This window comes from Rhinatrema bivittatum, chromosome 5 (assembly GCF_901001135.1).
Source record: "Rhinatrema bivittatum chromosome 5, aRhiBiv1.1, whole genome shotgun sequence".
NCBI lineage: Eukaryota > Metazoa > Chordata > Amphibia > Gymnophiona > Rhinatrematidae > Rhinatrema > Rhinatrema bivittatum.
In genome coordinates this window covers 28301192-28325354 of record NC_042619.1, presented here as the reverse complement: position 1 = coordinate 28325354, position 24163 = coordinate 28301192, and the positions used below count along the sequence as shown (strand labels likewise).

General features: G+C 40.8%; 1 protein-coding gene across 1 annotated transcript in view; it reads right to left on the bottom strand.

The window, feature by feature from the left end:
- The window catches only part of ACER3 (alkaline ceramidase 3), a 192816-nt gene that overhangs the window by 57826 nt on the left and 110827 nt on the right, over window positions 1–24163 (bottom strand). Inside the window, exons 3-4 of the mRNA XM_029602168.1 lie at window positions 20330–20382; window positions 19471–19523 (exon numbers count right to left, since the gene is read on the bottom strand). Coding sequence (XP_029458028.1) covers window positions 19471–19523; window positions 20330–20382 — 106 coding nt within the window. The remainder of the gene's footprint in view (window positions 1–19470; window positions 19524–20329; window positions 20383–24163) is intronic.

Genomic DNA, 24163 nt, shown 5'->3' with positions numbered 1-24163 from the left:
TATGCAGGTAAATAGCTTTTGAAAATTGCTACAATAGTACGTTACATTTACATGCACAACTTCTCTGAAAATTCAGCTGTATGAGTAAGAAAAGAAAATGATATGTACATGTTTTCCCATCCGAACTCGTGCCTTCTCCCCTTTCTCCCAAACACCTCCTGAAGTAGTTATATTACATCCACAATTAGAATCTGGCCTTAAGTTAACCTGAAGCTGTGGGTAGCTCCATTCTTGATGTGGCTTCAGTCTCCTAAGCCCAGAAGGTCCTCTGCCTCCCAGGGATCAGTTTTTATCTGCCAGTAGATTTGGCACTGGAGATGTGGCTTTGGTCAATCCCTTTTCTCCTCTGGCCAGGAAGGGGAGCTCTCTGCAACTGGAGTTTTGCCATCAACATTCTCTTAATATGGAAGAACTGAGCCAATTTTCGTTGGTTAAGCCTGCAGTAGTGACTCGATGCATTATGGATAGCCATTACAAGTCTGGAAAAATCTGTGTCCTTAAGAATGGACTTGATGTTGAATTCTGTTAGCGGGCTATCTGTACAGATTAATTTACATTCTACATTTATTAAGGGGCAAGGTGATAAGATAGTTGAATTGGTCAATACAAATTCAAAAGTTACAAGACTGAAATGTGGCATTCAAGATAATTAGCACGGAGAGGAGAGGATCACCTTGCTGGTAGCTGAAAGGAATCAGTAAGTTTTTGCTTGGGAAATTTTCTTTTTTAAAAGTATTGGGACGAAGTTAACTATTTGGGAATATTATTTAGTGTGTTTGTGCTTTTAATAGTCAGTAACACAGGGAATAAACTGAAGTTAGACTGTATTTTTAAATAGTCAGTAAGGCAGCTAATAAACATTAGTGTGTTTATTTTTAATAGTCTGTAAGGCAGCTAATAAGTTTGTATATTAAAAAAAAGTCAGAAGCTAGAAATAAGCTAGGAGCAGTGTATACTTAAGTAAAAAGGTTGAAAAATGTCAGTACTCACCTTGGAAAGTGAGTACTGACATTTGATTTGGTTTGATTAAGTACCAACATTTGTTAATCAAGAGAGCAAAGAGTCACTCTGGCTGACTAAATGAAGTTAGTCACCCCAGGGTTCTGAAGGAATTAAAAAATGAAATTTCAGACCTATTAGTAAAAATTTGTAACCTATCATTAAAATCATCCATTGTACCTGAAGACTGGAGGGTGGCTAATGTAACCCCAATATTTAAAAAGGGCTCTAGGGGCGATCCAGGAAACTACAGACCGGTTAGCCTGACTTCAGTGCCAGGAAAAATAGTGGAACGTGTTCTAAACATCAAAATCACAGAACATATAGAAAGACAATGTCTAATGGAACAAAGTCAATATGGCTTTACCCAAGGCAAGTCTTGCCTCACAAATCTGCTTCACTTTTTTGAAGGAGTTAATAAACATGAAGATAAAGATGAACCAGTAGATGTAGTATATTTGTCAAACGCCTTCTGAAAATCCAAAGCTCCTCATGAGAGGCTTCTAAGAAAAGTAAAAATTCATGGGATAGGTGGCGATGTCCTTTCGTGGATTGTAAACTGGCTAAAAGACAGGAAACAGAGTAGGATTAACTGGAAAATGTTCTCAGTGGAAGGGAGTGGGCAGTGGAGTGCCTCAGGGATCTGCATTGAGACCCTTACTTTTCAATATATTTATAAATGATCTGAAAAGAAATACGACAAGTGAGGTAATCAAATTTGCAGATGATACAAATTTGTTCAGAGTGGTTAAATCACAAGCAAATTGTGATAAATTGCAGAAAGACCTTGTGAGACTGGAAAATTGGGCATCCAAATAGCAGATGAAATTTAATGTGGACAAGTGCAAGATGATGCATATAGAGAAAAATAACCCATGCTATAGTTACACAATGTTAGATTCCATATTAGGTGCTACCAACCAAGAAAGATCTAGGTATCATAGTGGATAACACATTGAAATCCACTATGTTCAGTGAAACACACTGAACATAGTGGCCAAAAAAGCAAACAAGCAAAAAAGCAAACAATGTTGGGAATTATTAGAAGGGGAATGATGAATAAAACGGAAAATGTCATATTGCCTCTATCGCTCCATAGTGAGACCGCACCTTGAATACTGTGTACAATTCTGGTCGCTGCATCTCAAAATAGATATAGCTGCGATGGAGAAGGTACAGAGAAGGGTGACCAAAATGATAAAGGGAATGGAACAGCTCCCCTATGAGGAAAGACTAAAGAGGTTAGGACATTTCAGCTTGGAGAAGAGACTGCTGAGGGGGAATATGATAGAGGTGTTTAAAATCATGAGAGGTCTAGAACAGGTTAATGTGAATCAGTTATTTACTCTTTCGGATAATAGAAAGACTAGGGGGCACTCCATGAAGTTAGTATGTGGCACATTTAAAACTAAATCAGAGAAAGTTCTTTTTCACTCAACAACAATTAAACTCTGGAATTTGTTGCCAGAGGATGTGGTCAGTGCAGTTAGTATAGCAGTGTTTAAAAAAAGGATTGGATAAGTTCTTGGAGGAGAAGTTCAATACCTGCTATTAAGATGAGTTAGAAAATAGCCACTGCCATTACTAGCAACAGTAGCATGGAATAGACTTAGTTTTTGGGTAGTTGCCAGGTAGTTGCCAGGTTCTTATGGCCTGGATTGGCCACTGTTGGAAACAGGATGCTGGGCTTGATGGACCCTTGGTCTGACTCAGTATTGTTCTTATGTTCTTAAAATATGGGGAACTATATGAAGATTAAATTATTTTTTTTTTTAATTTTTCCCGATGCTCCTTAATCTCTCCCTTAGAAATGGTGAGAAAGTTTCTGAAGAACAAAGAGTGGTCAAAGACTTGGCAACTGGGATTCAATGTCAAGAAGTGCAGTCATGCATCTAGAGTTTGGTAATTCAAAAGAGCTGTATGTGTTAGGAGGTGAAAGACTAATGTGCATGGACTGGGAGAGGGATCTTGGGGTGATAGTGGCTAGCAATCTGAAGGCAGCAAAGCAATGTGACAAGGCGATAGCTAAATCCAGAAGAATGTTGCGATGAACAGAGAGGAATAACCAGTAAGAAAAAGATGATAATGCCCTTGTACAGGTCCTTGGTGAGGCCTCACCTACTGTGTTTATTCTGGAGACTGCATCTCAAAAAGGACAGACAGGATGGAAGAGGTCCAGAGAAGGGCAATCAAAATGGTATGGGGGTATGTATCGGAAGACTTATAGGAGAGGCTGAAGGATCTGAATACGTATACCCTGGAAATGAGGAAGTGCAGGGAGATATAAATGCAGACCTTCAGATACCTGAATGGTTTTAGTGATGCATGATCCTCAAACTTTTTTCCGGAGGAAAGCAAATAGAGCTAGGGGTCACGATACAGAACTTCAAAAGGGGATGATTCAGAACCAACATCAAGACATATTTCTTCATGGAGAGGGTGGTGAATGCCTAGAATGCCCATCTGGAAGAGGTGGTGAAGATGAAAGCAGTGAACAAATTTAAAGAGGCGTGGGATAAACACTGTGGATCCCCAAAGGCTAGAATTGGAAATTAAGTAACGGGTGCATGGGGGTAACCAGTATGGAGCTGCAGCCACTACCCTTAACCAATTAGCTTACAATGATTTTAATGCAACTGCTGCATTACTCTCCGCTGTCAGGGTGGGGAGTGGGAAGGGGAATTGGATTCAGATGACACCCAATGCTGCACCCTGACACTTACAGTCCAGGGTATTGATACGCAGACATTAGGGAGAAAGCGCAGGACTGGTTCTATGGCAAAGTCCAAAAGCAAAGCACGTTCAAGCAGAAGCACTGTATGAATTATCAGGCAAGCTGCTCACCCTGTTATGGGTTCGATAGTTGCTTGGCTTTGATTTTTAATATTGCTATTCTTAACATAAGGCTTAGGGGTAACCAGCATGGAGTGGCAGTTACTACCCTAAGAATCTTGCTGGGCAGACTGGATGAACCATTTGATCGTTTTCTGCTGTCGTAACTATGTATGTTACTATTCCATCATTCTCCAAAGTATATTATCTGCCAGACCAGAAAAAAGGATTGTCTTGGAAAATTTTTATTTATTTTTATTTATTTATTTAAGTTTTTTATATACCAACATTCAAGACAATAGTCCCATCATGCTGGTTCACATGAAACAGGAGTGCAAAATAAACTTAAACTTGAACAATAGTGCGGAAATAGCAGTTACATGTAACAAGGAAAATTGAACTTGGAATGAGAAGGAAAAAGGAAAAAAGGAAAACCAGCTAATTACATATAATTACATTGTAAGAGGTAGCTAATAGTGATGTTGATGGTGATGTGATGATTGTTAGGAGTTAAATGATATTGGAGTTAGGAAAAGCCTGCCTGAAAAGCCAGGTCTTGAGTCTTTTCTTGAAGGTTGAGAGGCTGGGTTCCATTCTAAGATCTGGGGGGATAGAGTTCCATAAGGTAGGACCGGCTGTGGAGAAGGCCCGATTTCTTAGCGTAATGTGTCTGGTAGTTTTGGCTGGGGGTACTTGAAGTGATTCTTTGTAAGCATCTCTTGTCGGTCTTGTTGAAGTGTGTAATCGGAGGGGGAAATGAAGGTCAATTGGGGCTAGTTGATGAATGTGTTTGTATATGGTGAGAATGGCCTTGTATATTATTCTGAAGTGGATGGGTAGCCAGTGGAGGCCCATTAGGATCGGGGTTATATGGTCTCTTCTCCTGGTATTAGTGAGTATACGGGCACAGGCATTTTGAACCATTTGCAGTGGTTTGGTGTGTAGAGAGGGGAGACCAAGCAAGATGGTGTTACAATAGTCCAGCTTTGCGAAGATGATTGATTGTAGGATTGTTCTAAAGTCATGAGTATGGAACAGAGGTCTTATTCTTTTCAGTACTTGGAGTTTATAAAAGCAGTCTTTGGTGGTTTTGTTGATGGTAGCTTTCAGGTTCAGGTGATTGTCAATTTGAACTCCTAGGTCTCTCACTTGTGTAGTTTTTGGTATGGCTGGATGAGTGGGGGTGCAGGAGCTGTTCTCTGGTGTGATGAGTAGTAATTCCGTTTTGGATGAATTTAGTACCAGGTTGAGGCTTGTGAGAAGCTGTTTGATATTTTGGAGGCATGTTTCCCAATGAGACAGTGTTTTCGCGAGTGACTCCTTGATGGGGATCAGGACCTGGATATCATCCGCGTAGAGGAAATGTTTGAGCTTGAGGTCAGTGAGAAGTTGGCATAAGGGTAACAGGTATATGTTAAATAAGGTAGGAGATAGGGATGAGCCCTGAGGGACTCCTACTGACGCGGGGTAGAGTGAGGATTCTTTGTTATGAATCTTAACCTTGTATCCTCTATTGCTGAGGAAGGTTCTGAACCACGAGAGGGCAGTGCCTGAGATACCTATGGCTATTAGTTGGTTGATGAGAAGGGAGTGGTTGACGGTGTCAAATGCTGACGACAGGTCCAGTAGGATCAGAAGGAAGGCTTGTCCTTTGTCAAGGCCTAGGATGATGTGATCTGTCATGGAGATGAGGAGTGCTTCCGTACTTAAGGTTTTGCGGAATCCGTATTGTGATGGGAATAGGAGGTTGTTGTCTTCAATGTAGTTTGAGAGTCGTGAGTTTACCAATTTTTCCATAATTTTGGCTATGAAGGGGAGGTTAGCGATCGGTCTATAGTTGTTGGAAAGGTTGGAAAGGTCTTTAGTTGTTGGAAATGTTGGAAAGGTTGAAGTGACACCAGAAGGTTTTGACCCTACTGGCTTTTCTGGAACAATCTCAATCAGTTGTGGCTAAAGGTAACCAAGAGTGTTGCCCATGTTCAAGAACTGGATACTCAGTGGACACAGAGGCTTTTTTTTTGCCTCAGAGATACTCATTTCTTGTTCATAAAATATCTGTATTGTATCCCTGAAAACAAAGCAGAAGGGAACAACTCTCTTTGCGACAGAGGGTGGTAGCATTTGGTGCTAGTTACCTTTTAAAATTTCCTTGTAAATACATTATCAGGCTTGAAGGTGTGAAATATATATTCTTTGATCCAACACAATTTGGAAGGCTTTTAGCAAAACAGAACTGTTATCATCTGAGACTGTTTTATGATCTTTAGGAAAGGCCTCATAATATGGGACTAGTACTTGATTCTTTTGATTCTCGCCTCCTTTGTGGTCTAATTAGGAGTAATTATATGTAAGTTTATTCTTTTACTCAAATTTCCTTTGTTTGAAATTTTACTGCCAAGTTGCTGATTTATATATTTGAAAATTAATAGAGATATAATTTAAAAAACAAAACAAAGGCCAGTCGCAGCTAATCCCTCCCACTTCTGCCCCACAAGAAATACAATTTTCCGTGGGCTGATTGCCTCTCCTCCTTGATCCCGCAAGAAATCAATAAAATGCACCGCAGGTGATATCCCACTCCCGAAGAATAATTTAGAAGGGCAGAGTTGGCCAGAAGGATCCTCTCCTCCTGCCCCTGATTATAAAGAATAGTGTGGCCCACGTGACTGACTGTATCTCCCCCAAAACTGCCAAGAAGCCTAGGAGGAGGAGGAGGAGGTATAAACCTCTCCTCCCACTGGACTTTTTTTTTTGGGAGGAGGGGGGGATGAGAGGGAATTTAAGAACTGGAATTTAAATTTTTTTTAAATGCAGTAGTGGTGATGGTGAGAGCAGGGAGGGGTGTTAGGAATCAGGCACTCAGCCTATGCTACATGTAATGATTCTTCGGAGACAGGAGGGGGACCCCACCAGCCGCCACTACACTTTTACATTTTCTTGGGGGGGGGGGGGGGGGAGTGAAGGGGGACTGTCCTGCAGAACATTTTCATTTCTTGAGGACAGGGGTTGGGGGGAGGATGGCTGCTGGTAGCCCCCTCACCCATATTTCCCCCTATATTCAGTAAGCCAGTGAAGGTAGTTACCCAGAACATTTTTTACAGGTAACTTTAGCCAAGTATATTCAGCAGGAAACTTGTGAGCTAAAGGTATCCAGATTCTAATCCAACCAAGTTATGAATTAGTACGTGGAATGTGCTATTAACCCTTTATAAAACTGCAAAGATTAAACATACCTCAGCGTTTATACATTGAACAGCTTTATTGACTTACGTACCCAGCTTTGATACACAAGTTATCCCCTCTCTCCCTTTTCCTCTTCTTTCACCTGCCAATTACCCCTCAGCTAAAATGGTAAGCCCAGGCAACTCAGGTACCTTCGTTGGCTCTGAGGGCTGGAGGGAAGTTTCCTTCAAGACCGGCCCTCTGCACTCTTCTACGGTTGGCAGGCAGCATAAAACCCACAAGAAAGGCTACCAATAGAGAGCAGGATCAAATTCAGAACACTCTGCTTCGCCTTCACGTGCACGAACAAACAAGCCCCCCGCGTATCTCCTTGCAACTCCTTTTCCTTATGCTCCCAAGACAGATCGTCCCAGCTAGCTCTACTTTCTCTGCTTCTGGCCTCTGCTAGACTGTCTTGTACCAGACTACAGGCTTTCAAAAGTGTTACACAGCAAAGATGGAAGCATGGTCCAGATCCTCCCTACGCTTGGAGCCCATCTACCTCACCTGGAGCAAGAAAGCTAAAGCATGGCTTTTTAGCCAAGCATTCCCAGCAGTTACCTAGTTACCTCAGAAGAAGTATTCCTAACTATGAATCTGTCTTTAAATATATAAACTCTCAACCAATATGGTTCACTGATCCAATATTGTAAACTACTTTAAATTTTTTGTTGTCCGCTTTGGGGCCATTCATGGTAAAAAGCAGAATATCAAGTATCAATCAATCAATCAGAATCATCTCCTTCCTTCTCCCAGACTGCCATGAGTTGCCTTTATCTATTCTCTCTGCTCTCAGCCTCCTGGCACACTGTACTCAAGTGCGCTCTCTATTTTCTCCCTAGTTTAAACCTCTTATTGGTACAACAAATTATCCATCTTGGGTCATCTCACCCCTATGCCTTCAAGCTTCAAACCCTCTTACCTGCTATTTATTTTCTCTGTACATAGTCTGAGAACTTGCATGATCTTTATACAAAACTACATAGCCACATTTTGTAGAAACAGTTAAACTAAATACATATAAGAGGCCCGTGCCTGCACTGCTCTGGAGAAACATTTTTGTTATTTTATAATCGAGACGTGTGTTGCTAGGTTATCCTAAAGCTGAACCAGACAGACGTCAGCTGGATTACATCGCATATGGTTTTCTTAGCCTGGCAGTTCTCTCCCGGTGCTTTTGGGATTCCAGCTCTTTTGGAAGCAGCCAGTGCTGGGATTGATTGCCGCGTCAGCAACCACCCAGGGATGTGGGTGTGAGCAGGAGGGAACTGTCTCTGCAGCTTCCCCAGCCCAATCCAATGGCAGATGGCACCACTTCCTCTTTTATCTGAATCTTCTGTTTTTGAAAGCTCCTGCTTCTTCGTCACTCTCACCACTATGAATCTTGGTATTTATTTATATGCCGCTTTTCAGCACGTCAAAGAGGATTACATTCAGGTGCTGGAGTATTTCCCTATCCCCAGATGGTTTGCAATCAATCAAAATACCTGATTCACTAAGGGTTTCCCCCCCCCCCCCCCCACAGTCACAAAATGGGAGAAATGCCTCAATGAATCTGGCTCTAAGTTTGTACCTGAAGCAACTGAGGGTAAAATGACGTGCCCAAGGATACAAGGAACAGCTGCTGTGCTGATCCTTAGCAGAACCCCACACAGAAACCTGATACAAGTAAAGTATTGATATAACTTGAACAACTTAAGTGTACATGCAGAAAAGGAGATTTATTTAAAAAAAACAGGGCAATCATAATAAACGATAGACAAATAAAAGTCAAACAGAATATATTAAGAAAAAATAAAAAAAGGGACTGTAGGAAAAGTAGCACTAAAAAGCAAAGTAAAAGATTGGTATTTTCAGCAATCTGGCTGTATTGCAATCAAAGAATGTGGAAGGATCAAATCATTAATGTGCATATAATTAAAAAAGCATTCATAACTGCTTTATTCAAGGAGATTGAAACAGTGTCAGTATAAAGCCCATACATTTTGATACAAGGGTGACATGGACAGTGTTTCGAAAGAACTGTGCCAGGAATGAGCCGAACATAAGATACAAAAATACAGCATCAACAAATAGACAGAAAATCATCTGGAAAAACCCCAAACAAACCAGAAAAGTATATCCAAGTGGCTTACCCAGACTATAGAAATACTCTGGATGCTCAAAAGTTAGGCAAGAACTGTGTCAATTTTGATAAAAGGCAAAAATAAAAATGAAATGAGAACCCAAAAGATGTCATCCATGACATCTTCAAGATAAATCCCCATTCGCCAGTTGTTCCACTTATGCCCGCTCTGCACTACCCGAGACGAGTTTATCAGTCAAGCACAGGCTGTTTCAGAATTTCTTACAATGTGGCTACCCCAAAAAAGTTGTCAGAGCTTTTAAACATGCACTTTTATGTTAACCGTGACTTGCTTTCTGTTAAACCATCTTCCACCACCGAAGATGCTGTAACGTGTTATGCCCTATTCCCCTCCTAGTTGTTACATATGCGCAATTATCTGTCGCTACTGGACTTGTTTGTATCCCCATTCAGTATTGCAGAAATATCTATGATTCGCTTTTAACCGTGGACATAACCTACGAGCCCAGCTTGTCTTCTCTGATCTTTCAACTACCCTGTCTTCCGTGCCCACCCTCGGTGGTCATGTCCCTTGTGGCCATCGTAAAGCTTGTTCTCACTCTCTCACTGAGCTTAAACATCCTGTGTCCAATCACCTTTACCCTCTGCGTTCTAGATCTCCTTGCTCTATTTCTGGAGTCGTTTATATTATTTTATGCCCTTGTATACTGCTGTATATGGGCAAATGTATATGTATATTTGCTCTTGCCTTTGTTTGCGAAAAGACAACGCACCACTGATTAAACACTGGATAGACAACACATTATTGAGGATTTACATTTCTTTGTGACAAACTTGTCATCCATCCCTTGGCACTTTTCCTTGGAGATGGATTCACACACTTGACAGTGTTTCCACATGAGGTATGAATATCAGTATTGAATGGTCGGCATTTTTTTATCTTTGTTTTTGGCGTCTGACATTTTTTCGCTATTTTCTAAAACCTCACATACCTTTGATACCTACAGAATATTTTCTTGAACATTTTTCTCCTTTTGTCCCTTTTCTTCCCTTCCCCTCCCCTCATCACTCTCTGATACTTCAATCCCTCCCCCTTGCCCCTCCGTTTCCTGGAATTTATTTATATACTGCCTTTCTATGTTTGACCCATATAAAGCAGCTCCTACATGAGCTGCTTCTTTACTTCATAATTTACTCTCTGCTTTGATAGTCTTTCCTGCAATGTTCTGCACTTCCCTCTGACGTCGCTATAGGGGGGTCCTCTCCTGAATGGCAGTCATTGCTACGCGATTTCTCTTTGAAGGATTTCCCTCTTACGTCGGCACGTGGGCGGCTCCTCCTTTGATTGATAGCCGCTATCACGTGATCCGTTTCCTTCGCGCCATTTTCAGCCGTTTTTCCGTTGCAAAACTTCTTTGCCCGGGTCAGCCCAGCAGTGTTTGCCCGGCTATTATGGAAAGTCGATTTTCCTGCGAGCCTCTGTGCCAGTTAGCCACCATTCTTTACTAAGCTCCTTTACTAATTTTTATGAGGGTGCTGTCAATGCTGCACACCTCTATGCACACCACATTGGAAGTCTTCTGCGACTGTGGCTAGACGCTGTGCACTTGCATTTTTACTTCCAATATCGAGCGGCACATCTGTAACTTGACGCAACCTATTTAGTCCTTGTTTCTCTCCTCGTGTTCAGAAGTTTTTGTTTATAAACTATAACAATTCTACTGGTTTTGGTGCTTTGTGGTTAAATTATTTTTGGCGCTATTATTATATATTAATACATGTATCTATCTTCTGGGTTCTCATACATTTCTATTTTTGTCTTATCAGAAATGACAGCTCTTGCTTAACTTTTGAGTATCCAGAGTATTTCTAAAGTCTGGGTAAGCCGCTTGGATATACATTTATCTGGGGTTTGGTTTTTCTTCCAGATGCTTTTTTTTGTCCATTTGTTGATGTTGTATTTTTGTATCTTATGTTAGGTTCCTTCCTGACGCAGTTCCTATGAAACACGGCCCATATCAGGGGACCTTTCATCCTTGTAACAAAATTTATGGGCTTTATATTGACCACTTTTCAATCTCCTTGAATAAAGCAGTTATGCTTTTTGAACTGTATGAACATTAATGATTTGATCCTGCCACATTCTTTGTTGCTTATCTTTTGACGGTTGGATACTACATCTCCTGTGTTTGTATTGCAATCAAGAGAGCGTTAGTGCTTTGAAAGCCTTTAAGTAGTGATGCGTGAAAATGCCTCATTAAAAGACCAAGTGCCTTTTCCAAAAATATGGGGGAATACAACAGGCTCCATGATAACTAGTCTTTTTATACACATAGAAGGGAATTTATTGATATTTAAAAGAAACCTGTCAGAAGAAAAAGTAGAAATTAAAGGTAAAAATAAAGGTGCACAAGCGTGTCTGCCTGGCAGCTAAGGGCAAGGTTATCAAGGAATTTTCCCACAGACAGAGAATGAGCGAAAAGCCTGTGAATCAGGCAGCAAGTTTGATATTTAGCTGGACAAACACTGGGATTTGAAAATCTCACCAGTCTGACCACGTCATGGGCAGTCTGGGCACAGAGAACTCTTATCTGGCTAAGGACCTCATTTACTAAGCATTTTTCCCCGTAGACAAGAGAATGGGAGAAGAGACAGTAAATCAGGCCCAAGTTAGCTGGCTAACACTGATTTTCAGCATTATACAGGTAACTTCGTCTGATAACTAAAAGTCAGTCAAACAGCAGTCCTAAAGTTAGCCAGGAAAAAACTTATCTGGCTAACTTAAAGAGAGCCAGGTATAGTCAGCGGTGCGCCATGCCACTGAATATCACTGCTAAGTTACTGCACAATTTACAGAACAAAAACTACAGTTGCAGGCACTGATGGGCCAGGCACTGCAATAAGCAGAGACGGAGACATGAAGATTAAGGAAGGTGATTTGGTCACATGGGCATGGTGGCCCAATAAAGGTAGGAAACTGGGTACTACCATTCTTAACTGGGGTGTAGGACCTATGCAGTGCATCATTTATAAGGGTCCAATCCTATCACCATATGATCTCCAAGGAGTAGGAACGGCGATTATATAGCAATTAATCACAAGGTCAATTATTTTCCAAGTTGGTAAGACTTTGTTTTTTTTTTTTTTTTTAATCAGACAGTTACAGTATCTTAGTGACATCAGTCAGTCACAAAGGTGTATGCATTATGTTGTCTTGTGCATGGGAGAAATGACAAGGAGGTTGGGAATAGAAGGTCCAAAAGCTCAATAGTTTGGCAGTACTTTGAGGAATAATTTAATAAAACAGAACATGCACTCTGGAGCTGATCAAGCTGTGCCTCCAGGCTTTGTTTCTCTTAAGCTCTTCAAACTTGTGTTTATTAGCATGACATTTTGTTCCACTAAGCTACAACTATTCAAAGCCCATGGGGATGTCAGGAGCCTGTGCCAGACATATTGAAAAGCAGCAGTACTTCAATATGTGGCCTTTACTTGAACAGCCTTGAAACAGGTCTGGAACCACTCTATAGACATTTTTTCTATAATGTGGCATGATGAAAGTGGGTATCCTTTTTTTTCCTCTCTGCTCAGAGAATGAAATGGAGACTCGGGTGTCATTTCTTTTCAAGGAGACTAAGGGAAGAGTTCACTGTACAAAAATGCACAAGAAAAGAAGACAGAGGTTGATTGAGCTAGCATGTAGAAAGAGAAGATGAGAAAATAGATGAGAAGGGGATAAGAGGCAGAGGTGACAAAAAACAGGAGGAGAGGGGGGAGCAGAATAAAGAGGGTAGGAGGGGAGAGGGGGTAATGGCCTGCTTCTTTCCTCTGTGTTTACTAGTCAGACTTTTAACAGTATATGTTTAGTTGTTAAGCTTATTTGTATTAACTATAATGAACAGATCAGCCTGTACTATAAACGCCCAACCACCAAAACAATACGGGTTATTACATTTTAAATTCTGGTGTCCAAGTACCTCGCCTCCTTCATGGAAAACAGCCATACTTAAGGTTATAACCCAAACTTTAATAAAACGTACCATTTTACTTTCATTGAGGCAGCAAAATATAATTATCTCTAATTTTTTGTTTGTAAGGTTTTTATGTTTTATGCAAATAAAAGGCTCCCTTGGAGTATAGACAAATTGAACTCCCCCGGGCATTTTTCACAACACAAGGAAAAAGAATAGAATAAAAGGATGCTAAGAGTTCCTATTCACAACGCGCTCTCAGATAAGAGCAAAAGCTCTATTTCCGTATTAGCTGTAGGAGAGTGGTCATCGGGGGAGTTCAATATGTCTATACTCGGAGGGAGCCTTTTATTTGCATAAACATTAAAAAAAACCTTAAAAAATTAGAGATATTCATTATATCTTGCTGTCTCAATGAAAGTGAAATGGTATGTTTCAAGTTTGGGTTATAACCTTAAGTATGGATATTTTCCATAAAGGAGGTACCGAACACCAGAATTTGGCAATTCAAATGTAATACTCTGTATTGTTTTGCTTGTAAGCTTATTTGTATGTAGACTATTATTTAAAGGAGAATTCCCATGGATTTTTGTGAAGAATGTTAGAGTGAACAGACACTAATCACTTACTGTAGAAGGCTGCTATTATGGAAACGTTTACAAAACTAAATTTTCATATTTTTATTTAATGCAATACTGTGATGGTGGTTTTTCCAGTGTTAAGCAGGCAGGGCATTATCGACCCAGGTCCTACTGTTGCAGTACTCTGGAAAATCAATTATGACCACCATGTGCAAAGGTCCAAAAAAAGGAAAAACTGGACTATAGTTTGGATGCTGTCCATCTTAACCCTGCCCCTTCCATGGGTTGCAGATGTACGATATCACATGGCCTATGAGAATGGTTCTCCTGCCTCCAACCAACCAAGGCATGGCCCATCCCAATCATGTTCCAGTCTACCTCAAACATCTGAGTTCAGACATCCTGCAGCAAGAGCAGGATGCCTCACCCTTGTGTAGGAGTCTGTGGTTTGAGACCAAAATGGAAGAATGCAGCTCTTTGTGAGAGGCTTGGCGACATGCAGAGGCCTCTCAGATTTGAGAAACAAGAGGCAGAAGTGATTTTACCATGTTTCTGCTCAACACCGGACGTCATGAGGGTAATTTTCAAAAGCCAGTTAACCCTCACTTTTTTTTTTTTTTTTTAACCCAGGTAAAAGTGCTTTTTGAAAATTGCCCACCCTATATGCACATAAAAGTACACACATTGTGCCACAATGCACAATCTTGTTTTTATTCGCAATGACCAGCGGCATTTCCGAGGGTGAGTTAAGGGCGGAGAATGCAACAACTCACATACTTTTGCATTGTCAAACACAGAGGCATGTTTTTGAGGGGGAAAGTATCTGCAGAAAAAATCGCTGTGGGTATTTTTTCTCCTGGTTAATTTTCAAAGGGAAAGTACTGCAGGCTCTGCATCGCTGATTTGAAAACTGCCCCCATGGGACCTGAAGTTTACCATTTCTCCTGAATATGCCCCACCGCTCTGCTTTGACGATTAGATGGATATCCTTTTCTCTGCTGCCTGTGACATGGACTGCTTGATAATTCATCGCTGAACTAAAAAACATTTAGAGACTCCATTGTTTCTAATTACTTTTTGCCCTTGATCCAAATCCGAAGAGCTGAAACACGCGTTGGGCTGAATGCCTGCTTGCTTTTTATTTCAGGAATATTTTATTTTTTTTAATTTTATCGTATAGGGACCTATTTACTAAAGTGAACTAAAAAAAAATATTAGCAGCACAGCTAATATACATGATTCATTAAATGGTGTAAAGTCCATAGCAAACTGTGTTTAGTGCTGATAATGATTCATTAAATATGTTAACAAGCAAATTTTAACACAAAACACTTACCACCACCTCTAAAGGAACAGTTACATTTTTGTGTAACTGCTGCATTTACATGTACAAACATTAGCACAAAATGCATTACATTTAAATTAGGCTAGCATAATGATGCACATTATTCAGCTCATTTAAATTTCAACACAAAAATCTGCCTGAACTGAAAAAATTACGTTACTGCATCTGCAAATGTATTGACTTCTTACCACTGTTTCTCGTAATTATTTTAAAAAGTTTACCAGGTGAACACATCAACATTGCTTTCACACACATTCACCACTAACACAGGTGTATAATGCATATCAATATGGTAAAGCTTCTTAGTGAACAGACCCCATAAATTGTAATTTTAGACTACTGTGGTAAATCACACACAGGCCGATGCAATATCATGCGCTCAGACTAGTGCACAGGTTAACCCTCTGCTGGATGCATCCAAAACGCACATCCAAACCAGGGCGCAGCTAATAGCACTCACCACATGTAAATGCCATATTGATGAACTATTAACTATTACTCCCGATGTAAAAAATAACTGTGCACCTGACATGAAAGTAGCTCATTTAAAACAAATTGAAGAAAATTATTTCACTCAGCGCATAGTTAAACTCTGAAATTCATTGCCAGGGGATGTGGTTTCAGCAGCTAGTGTTATTGGGTTTAAAAAAGGTTTGGATAAGTTCCTAGAGGTTAAATCCATAAACTGCTATTACAGTAATTAATAAGCAATAGTAGCTTGTGATCTATCTAATGTTTGGGTAACTGCCAGGTTCTTGTGGCCTGGTTTGGTCACTGTTGGAAACAGGATGCTGGGCTTGATGGACCCTTGGTCTGACCTAGCATGGCATTTCTTATGTTCTTATGCACATTTTAGCCCTCAAAAATTAACACCAGTCCTGGAGCTGGCATTAAGTTTTGATGAGCCCCCAAAAGTGGTTCCTCCGACTTAATATCATGATATTGAATCGGAGGAACCACAGAAAGCAGCAACTGTGGAAAAAAACACCAAAAAAACATGTGCATATGCATCCCTAGTGCCCGGTGCCGAGAAGGCACTAAGGATGCACAATTTCCCCTAGCGCCTCCTTTTTAATGCAGTGGCTCATTTGCCTACTGCATCGCGTGCCCGAGAGAGGTGGATGGGCGCACGTTAGAAAAGTGGGAGCTCAATCATGATGGCCCGTTTTTCCTGCACGGATATTGCATCGCCCTGATTATGGTTTATCTAGTAAACTTGATTTGAAAAGTTTTATTAGAAACATCATCCCTACAAATTAAAAAATGAATTTACTTTGTATGTGTATTACCAGTATGGCCAAAGGAGTCAAAAACAGATTCCATACTCTCAGTCTCCAGTGGAATGTGATTACAGGATTTATTTACAACATTAACATGATGCATGCAGGTCCTCATTTAATATTTAGACCCTGGATACCCTAGAGGGCTGCCAGATGCTAGGACTGCTTACTCATGTGCACCATTGGTTTTCTGTTCTGTTTAGTTTCACATATGATTCTCAAGTTGGCATTTGTGGTCTGCGGTTAGTGAACTGCTGCTGCTGTGATGTGGTGGATAGTGCAGTACTTCAGTTTTGCACCAATGCCGGCAAAATGGAAGTAACACTTGCATAGCAGACCACATCAACTATTTTTTTTTTCCTAAAATCAGGTTTCATATCGTGAAACTATTACAACAACATATATACCTGTATGTATGAATATTAATAAGATTTATTTATATCACATTTTATAACAAATCATTTAAACAGTTCTTATATCACCACAATACAATGTAAAACATATACATATTATTTATTTAGGTTTTTTTATATACCGGCATTCATGATAAAATCACATCATTTATTTATTTATTTATTTTATTGTTTTCTATACCGGCTTTCACGACCAAAGGTTGCATCAAGTCGGTTTACATTTAACAAGACGTGCATTGAACATAGAACTAGAAGTATTGAACTGGTGCAGAAAGTAATAGTTACAATGAACAAGGAAGTTTACAACTGGGAGAGGAGGAAAAAGAGAACAGGGGCAGGAATATTTACATAGTAAAACGCATTTACAGAGAATATTTACATAATATGCAATATTGGATCAGTGTCTAGAGGAGGTCGAGGGGTAAATGAAGTCGAGGAAGTGGTAGGATATTGGGGTGGTGGAGTTTATACTGGGATAAAGGGAAGAAGGAGGTTGGGACGACTAATTTAATGGTTGAAAGGGAACCTGGATCAATCTGAACTCTGGTAGGCTTTTTTAAAAAGCCAGGTTTTTAGTCTTTTCCTAAAAGTTGGTAGGCATGGTTCCTGGCGAAGCTCTGATGGGATGGAGTTCCATAGGCGCGGTCCTGCTGTGGATAGAGCTCTGTCTTCGAAAGATTTGTGTTGGAAGGTTTTGGCTTTTGGAACATGAAGTGATTCTTTGTAGTGTTCTCTAGTTGGTCTGACAGAGGTGTGTTTCTTGAGGGGCATTTGTAGATTTAATGGTGCGAGTTGATGTATGACTTTGAAAATGGTGGTAATAGATTTATACATAAGTCTGTAGTGAATGGGAAGCCAATGAAGGGTTTTCAAGATGGGGGTGATGTGGTCAAATTTCCTGGAGTTGGTCAGAATTCTGGCGGCTGTGTTCTGCACCATCTGTAAAGGTTTTGTATGAGAGGCAGGGAGACCTAGTAGAATAGAATTACAATAATCCAGCTTTGAGAAGATTATTGCTTGTAGAATTGTTCTGAAGTCTTGTGAGTGGAAAAGTGGTCTGATTCTTTTAAGGATGAATAACTTGTGAAAACAGTCCTTGGTTGTTTGGTTAATGAATGATTTAAGGTTTAGGCGGTTATCGATGATTGCTCCTAGGTCTCTTACGTGTGAGGTTTGCAGGTTGGCTGGCAGGTTTGTGGTGATGTTGTTGTTTTCAGGGGCTATAATGAGGAATTCTGTTTTTGAGGCATTTAGAATCAGGTTAAGACTGTTAAGGAGGAGTTTGATCTCCGTCAGGCAGTTGTTCCAGAATTCTAATGTGTTTATAATGGATTTTTTTATGGGGATTACGATCTGTACGTCGTCTGCGAATAGGAAGTGTTTCAAGTTTAGTTTGGTGAGGAGGTGGCAGAGTGGGAGCAAGTAAATATTAAAAAGGGTGGGAGAAAGTGAAGAGCCCTGTGAAACCCCTAGTGAGGATGGATGGTACTGAGATTCTTTGTTATGGATTTTAACCTTATATCCTCTGTAAACCGGCATGATCCTCTTATATCATGCCGGTTTACATTCGAACAAGGTGTGCAAAAAATACAATAACTAGTGCAGAGGAGTTGCAGTTACAATGAACTGGGACAAGAGAGAAAGAAGCAGAAGGTGGTTAACATCATAAATTAATAATTAAATCATTAGACATCAACACTCACTCTTCACGTACATACTTCATACAATACATTAAGCATTTTTCTACAATTTTTAGCAAGGAATTTCCTGGAAGAGGAATAAAAAATATAAGGATTATACCACCAGGAATGTGGAGGCAGTGTGTGTAAAGGATAATCTGGTATTTATGGGAGTGTCTAAAATGTTTTTTGATAATTGTATTAAAACATATTTAAGCTAAAAATTGTAGAAAAATGCTTTTTGTATTGAATGGAGTATGTATGTAAAGAGTGAGTGTTGATGTCTAATATGTATATGTTTTACATTGTATTGTAGTGTGGTGATATAAGAACTGTTTAAATGATTTGTTATAAAATGTGAAATAAATAAATCTTATTAATATTCATACATACAGGTATGTGATATATGTTATTCATGACTGAATATACCTGTGGTTGAAACCCATGATGTTTACATACACTCAAACTATTACAATGCCATCAAGGATCCAACAATTGTCTTTTCTAGGGATATGTGAGGTTCGTTGGTTCAGTTTTATTAGTCAAAAAATACATTACAACTGAAAACTAACTGGTCTTTTCATTTTCAGTTTGGCAACTGGCTCTCAGGATGAACCTTTCAGGAGCTAACATCCTGCTATAGCTGGCTCGTGGCAGCACATTAAACAATGCCCTGCAGTTTTGCGTTCTACTGTGATTGCCTCTCTGCTCATTGGGCCACAGTTAATATTTAAAAGAGCTTCCAAAAGTGAGCCGTCCTCAGTGAAATGTTAGGACAAACCTGGAGAGGGAATTTTGACCCCCCTCCCCACCAACTGCATGTTGGTATCTATGCTACAGATTTCAAACTGGAAGAGGCCAGACTAAATAAGCAAAAAAAAAATAAAAAAAAAATTGCTACACTGCAGCGAAATAAGTAGAAAAACCAGGACCAGCCAAAACTCTCCCTCCAGAGAATGGGCTGCTTGGCAGCTCTACATCTACCCACTCTGTTTGGCCCCTCATTAACATGCCAACTGCTACACGTCAGGATTTTAAAAGGGACTCTTAGTAAATACTTACAGGCAGTAGACAAACACGCAGCAGCTGTAGATCATTGGCAATTCATCCAAAAGCTAGAAGAAACGACAAAAAAGGCAGAAGAAAAAATATGAACATGAAAACCACACAATTATTCATATATGAAAAGATAATTAAAAATGTAGAGGTCCATAGTCAAAGGACTGGTCTGGGTAACTTCAAGGAGTTTAAAAAATTCCCCCTCTCACTCTGTTGTAATTTTGTCCAGGTTAACTCATTATCCACACAAAATTTAGCTAAAATGATTTTAAAAAAAGGTGGTGCTGGGGAATTCCAGGAGCAGGGCTTAATTTTAGCCTGTTAGCACCCATATTCAGCTCTATCTGGCCGTGTCAGAGAGCTGGATAACTTTATCCAGGTAACAGACTCTCGCGGGCTATACTTAGTTAACCCAGGTAACTTTACTCCAGTGATAACTTTCCTACTCTCAGGCTTATTCAGTATATACTTATTTGTTGGTTTAATAAATATACCTGTACCCAGGCTCTGTAATGCTGCTGTCTTGAACATCTGCCTGTGTGATGCCGGAGTTCAAATCTCTGAACAATCACAACTTGGCATTTCATACTTGCAATGGTAAATAGAATGATCACAAGTAGTAAATGGCCAGTATTATTTGTGTGACCTCTCTACATGCTTCAGATAGGAGCATTAAAAGTACATGCACAACACTGTTAGCAGTAATATATGAAATTCCCTAACATAGTAAAATAATGTAATGGAATCCTGTAAGTGGAGTTCTTGAAATATTCTCCTCACTGCCATCAGCTTTCCTTTACCAAAAAAAAAAAACCAAAAACTAAACTAAAACTGCAGCATGATGAAAGGAAATACCACTTACCTGCATTTCATACTGAAGAGTCATGTGGAAGCACCAAGATCCTAGTCCTACAGCTTAAATGAAAATTAAAAAGCAAGGGATTAGTAAAAGCACCAGAACTGAAGAAATATCTTGCAAGCATATCCCTTGAAGAATCATAAAATAAAATGTATAGGGCTCTGGCTCTATCCAGATGGTTTACATCACCAGTGTTCTGCTTCCAGCCTCTTGCATCTTTCCAACACTGCAAACCCTGTTTTTAACATTTTTTTCTACTTCCCCCATCCCATCCCTGACCTGGAACAATCTGTGAAGGCGAGCGAAGAGGATGGCGGGACTCCAAGCCAAAAGCAAGGCAAGACAGTCAGAGTCAGGCACTCTTAGCCAAGAGAAAACCTGAGGAGTCAAACTGCAACACTGACTTTTGGATCTCATTACAAAAAACTACTGCGCTTCTTTAGTGGAACACTTAGTTTGCATCAGATTGGAGACCGTGTGTATGTATGAAGTAAAACAAATTAAACTTAGTCACTTTAGGCCCAATCCAGATACAAATCTCCAGCATTACACATCCAAAAACCCTGACTAAAAATTAACAAGCCAAATAAAGAGTTCACACCCTCAAGGCATTCCGACTGAATCCAGACCTCGAAACGTAAATAAATCGACCCAGCCTATTCAGTACATTCAGACACAAAATGTCCTACAAAGAGACGCACTGTCCAATACAGAGAGAAAAGGCAAGCAGAGTCAATCCTACCTCTACGTTTACAAAATTCTGCTGCAAACAAAATGGAAAAAAAAAAGTATATACATTTGTGATGCGGCTGGCAGAGCTGCCAGTCATGAGACAGACACACTATGCAAAGTTGTTCACTGTCTTCCGTAGAGAGGACAAATTAGCCACCCAAGTGGGTGACGTCAAACAGCCCTGCAATGAAAGCTCTCAGAGCTCACAGAGACAAAAGGTGGTTTTTCAGAGCATGCGTGGTCATTCCTGTGCAGCCGCCAACACATGCATCTTCTCAGTATCTAGCAAGCTGACCTTCAATCCTAGGAAGAGGCATGTGCAGGCCAGGTGATTATGCATGAGAAAGATTTGCAGTGCATGCAGATCTCTCTCATGCATATTCATTGCAGATATGCTGAAAACCTGGCCCATCTGTGGCACTCAACGACTGGAGGTGGCCACCACTGTTCTAGGCAGTAATGAGCAGTAAAGGTATGAATGGGAAACTAGGCGGCTGCTCTGACTTGATGGGTGTTCACTTTATTCTGGAGATGTTGCCCTGACTGATTAAAGTAGCAAGATGCAATCGGAGATCCAATCTGAAAGAGTTCTCTTTGTAACTGAGAAACTCTGCATTACTGGACTGTAAACAATGAAGGGCTGCAAATACTTCCTGTAAGTTTTTGGTTTTTTCTAACTAGAGAGAAGAGGGGGTGAAAGGAACAGCAGGGATTTTGAATGATATGAGGGGAATGTGTGAGTGAGAGGAAAAGTGGGGAAATAGAGAAAGTGGATACGGGAATATATGAGTGGTAAGAGCGTGCCAGCCACATGGTAATCTGCCGTTTTACCCATCCCTGCTTCCCAGGGGGCAAATGCAGATGCTGAGGAAGAGTTGCCAGCTTTCTAGAAATATTTTTGCTGACATCCTCGAAGAATCCTGCCCCTTGCCTCACCCCCCTTCCACTGCATTTCAAACCATCCAAAGGAGATTTGCCCTCCTCTTCCCCCCTGCTCATCAAAACTCCAAGAGAGACTCCCCCCCACCTGTGGACCACTCAGTGATCTGAAATGCTGCACGTGGCCATCCGCTTAAAAAGCTCTGGGACCCTTAGATAGAACTACTTAGTCGTCTGCCTGAATTAAGACCATTTTGTTTTGTGATCACAGGCAGATGGCTCAGTTTTAGACGGCTTGTGTGAAGTAATTTTTCAGTTTATCAAGTTCCTCAAGAACATTAAGTGATTGAAATGAGCTCCCAAACCTTGATTGGAAGCATCTGTAATTATTTTCTGAAACTGAAGCTGGTGAAAAAAAACCAACCCAAAAAATCCTTCTACATAGTGGTTAAATCCTTCCAAACTATGTCAGAATTGATGGGAATGGTTGGAAATGTTGATGTTACTGGGATTTTAAGTGCCATGGGGTTCTCATGGCAAGGCAAGCAAAAAAGGGAGACATTTCTGCTGTGTAACTAAATACCTGCATGAACAACTTGTCTGTTTGGAAAGCATCGGGATTATACTCTTGGTTGAGGAAGAAAAAAAACTTTTTCTTGTGTTGTATCTTGTGTTGAATCTTAGGGATTTATTTATTTTAATCTTTATATTCTGCTTTTCACACTTCTTTCAGCGCTTCAAAGCAGATTCAGAGGGTTTACAATCTAAGGCCTAGATTTATCAAAAAGCAGTCAATATCGCATGCGATATAAAAAGGCTGTGTTTTATGGTAATTAGCCTTATGTTAGCGCTTTGCATAGGTATTACCGCAAATTGTGTTACCTTTGCGCACTTGTGGTAATACCACAATAATGCTGCAAAGTGCTCATTTCACCACTTTGGGGGGGGGGGGGGGGGAGAAAGAGAGAGAGAGAGAGCGCAAGCATATACGAGAGTGAGACCTCTTCTGGTCGGAGTGCTGCAGGAGAGTGAGACCTCTGGCTAGACTGCCATACTCGTTGGTCCTTTACATGATGCTGCAGCGCCCTTAGTTAACTAGTTCAGAGGAGCGGACACTTGCTACGTGAGCACATGAGCAGCAGCAGAAGAGGAGAGAGAGAGACGCAGAGTGTGAGTGACAAAGCATGTACCCGTTTCTGAGACAGGAAGACTGCGTGAGTGAGTGTGAGCTACCCCTCTTTCCCCACCAATTTTAGGCTTGCCAACTATGCTGATGCCACTGCGCAACATGGTTTTAAGCTACTTTTTACCCAAATCTGGTGACTTTCTTCAAGTAGGAGTTATCAACACTGCACAGGCATCAGAACAGAATGGGCCAACCATACCCTAGCCCATCCAACTTTATCTCGGGGCAGGCCATCCCTGCCCACAGGCAGAAGGACGACCCAAGCAGTTTCCTAGCATCAAATATTTCATTGGTAGGTCTGGGAATGAATAATTCTAATCTATGGTTTTTGCAAAGAATTTACACAAGAATGACATTAACTGTGAACAAAGTAAGAAAGCAGAAGTGGGGGTGGAGCTTGGTTGCCCGCCTCCCCCCCCCCGAACTAAAAAGGCATTCCGTTGCCCCTGGTCCCATGAATCCAGAAACTCTGGTTTTTCAGTCATTATAAAAGCCGTGCAAAATTCCATATTTCACATTTCAAGCATTTTAGACTGCCAGAAGGATAAGTCTGGAGAATTGGTCATCCAGCCACTTCAGCATGATATAGCAAATGTTGCTTACCTGATGTAACAGGTGTTCTCACAGGACAGCAGGATGTTAGTCCTCACAAATGGGTGACATCGAGGATGGAGCCCACCACGGAAAACTTCTGTCAAAGTTTAACAGAACTTTGACTGGCCCCCTACTGGGCATGCCCAGCAAGGCACTGACCCTGCAGCCAGCAGGGGTCTCCCTTCAGTCTGATTTTCAAAGCTACAGGCAGTGCCTAGAAAGTAAAAATAAAACGAACCCAACACCGCGGGGAGGCGGGCGGGTTTCGTGAGGACTAACATCCTGCTGTCCTGTGAGAACACCCGTTACATCAGGTAAGCAACATTTGCTTTCTCACAGGACAAGCAGGATGGTTGTCCTCACAAATGGGTGAGTACCGAGCTGAGGATGTCCCAACCTGCACCAAATGTACCCAACGGTGTGCAGCAGGCACAACAACTGAGGAG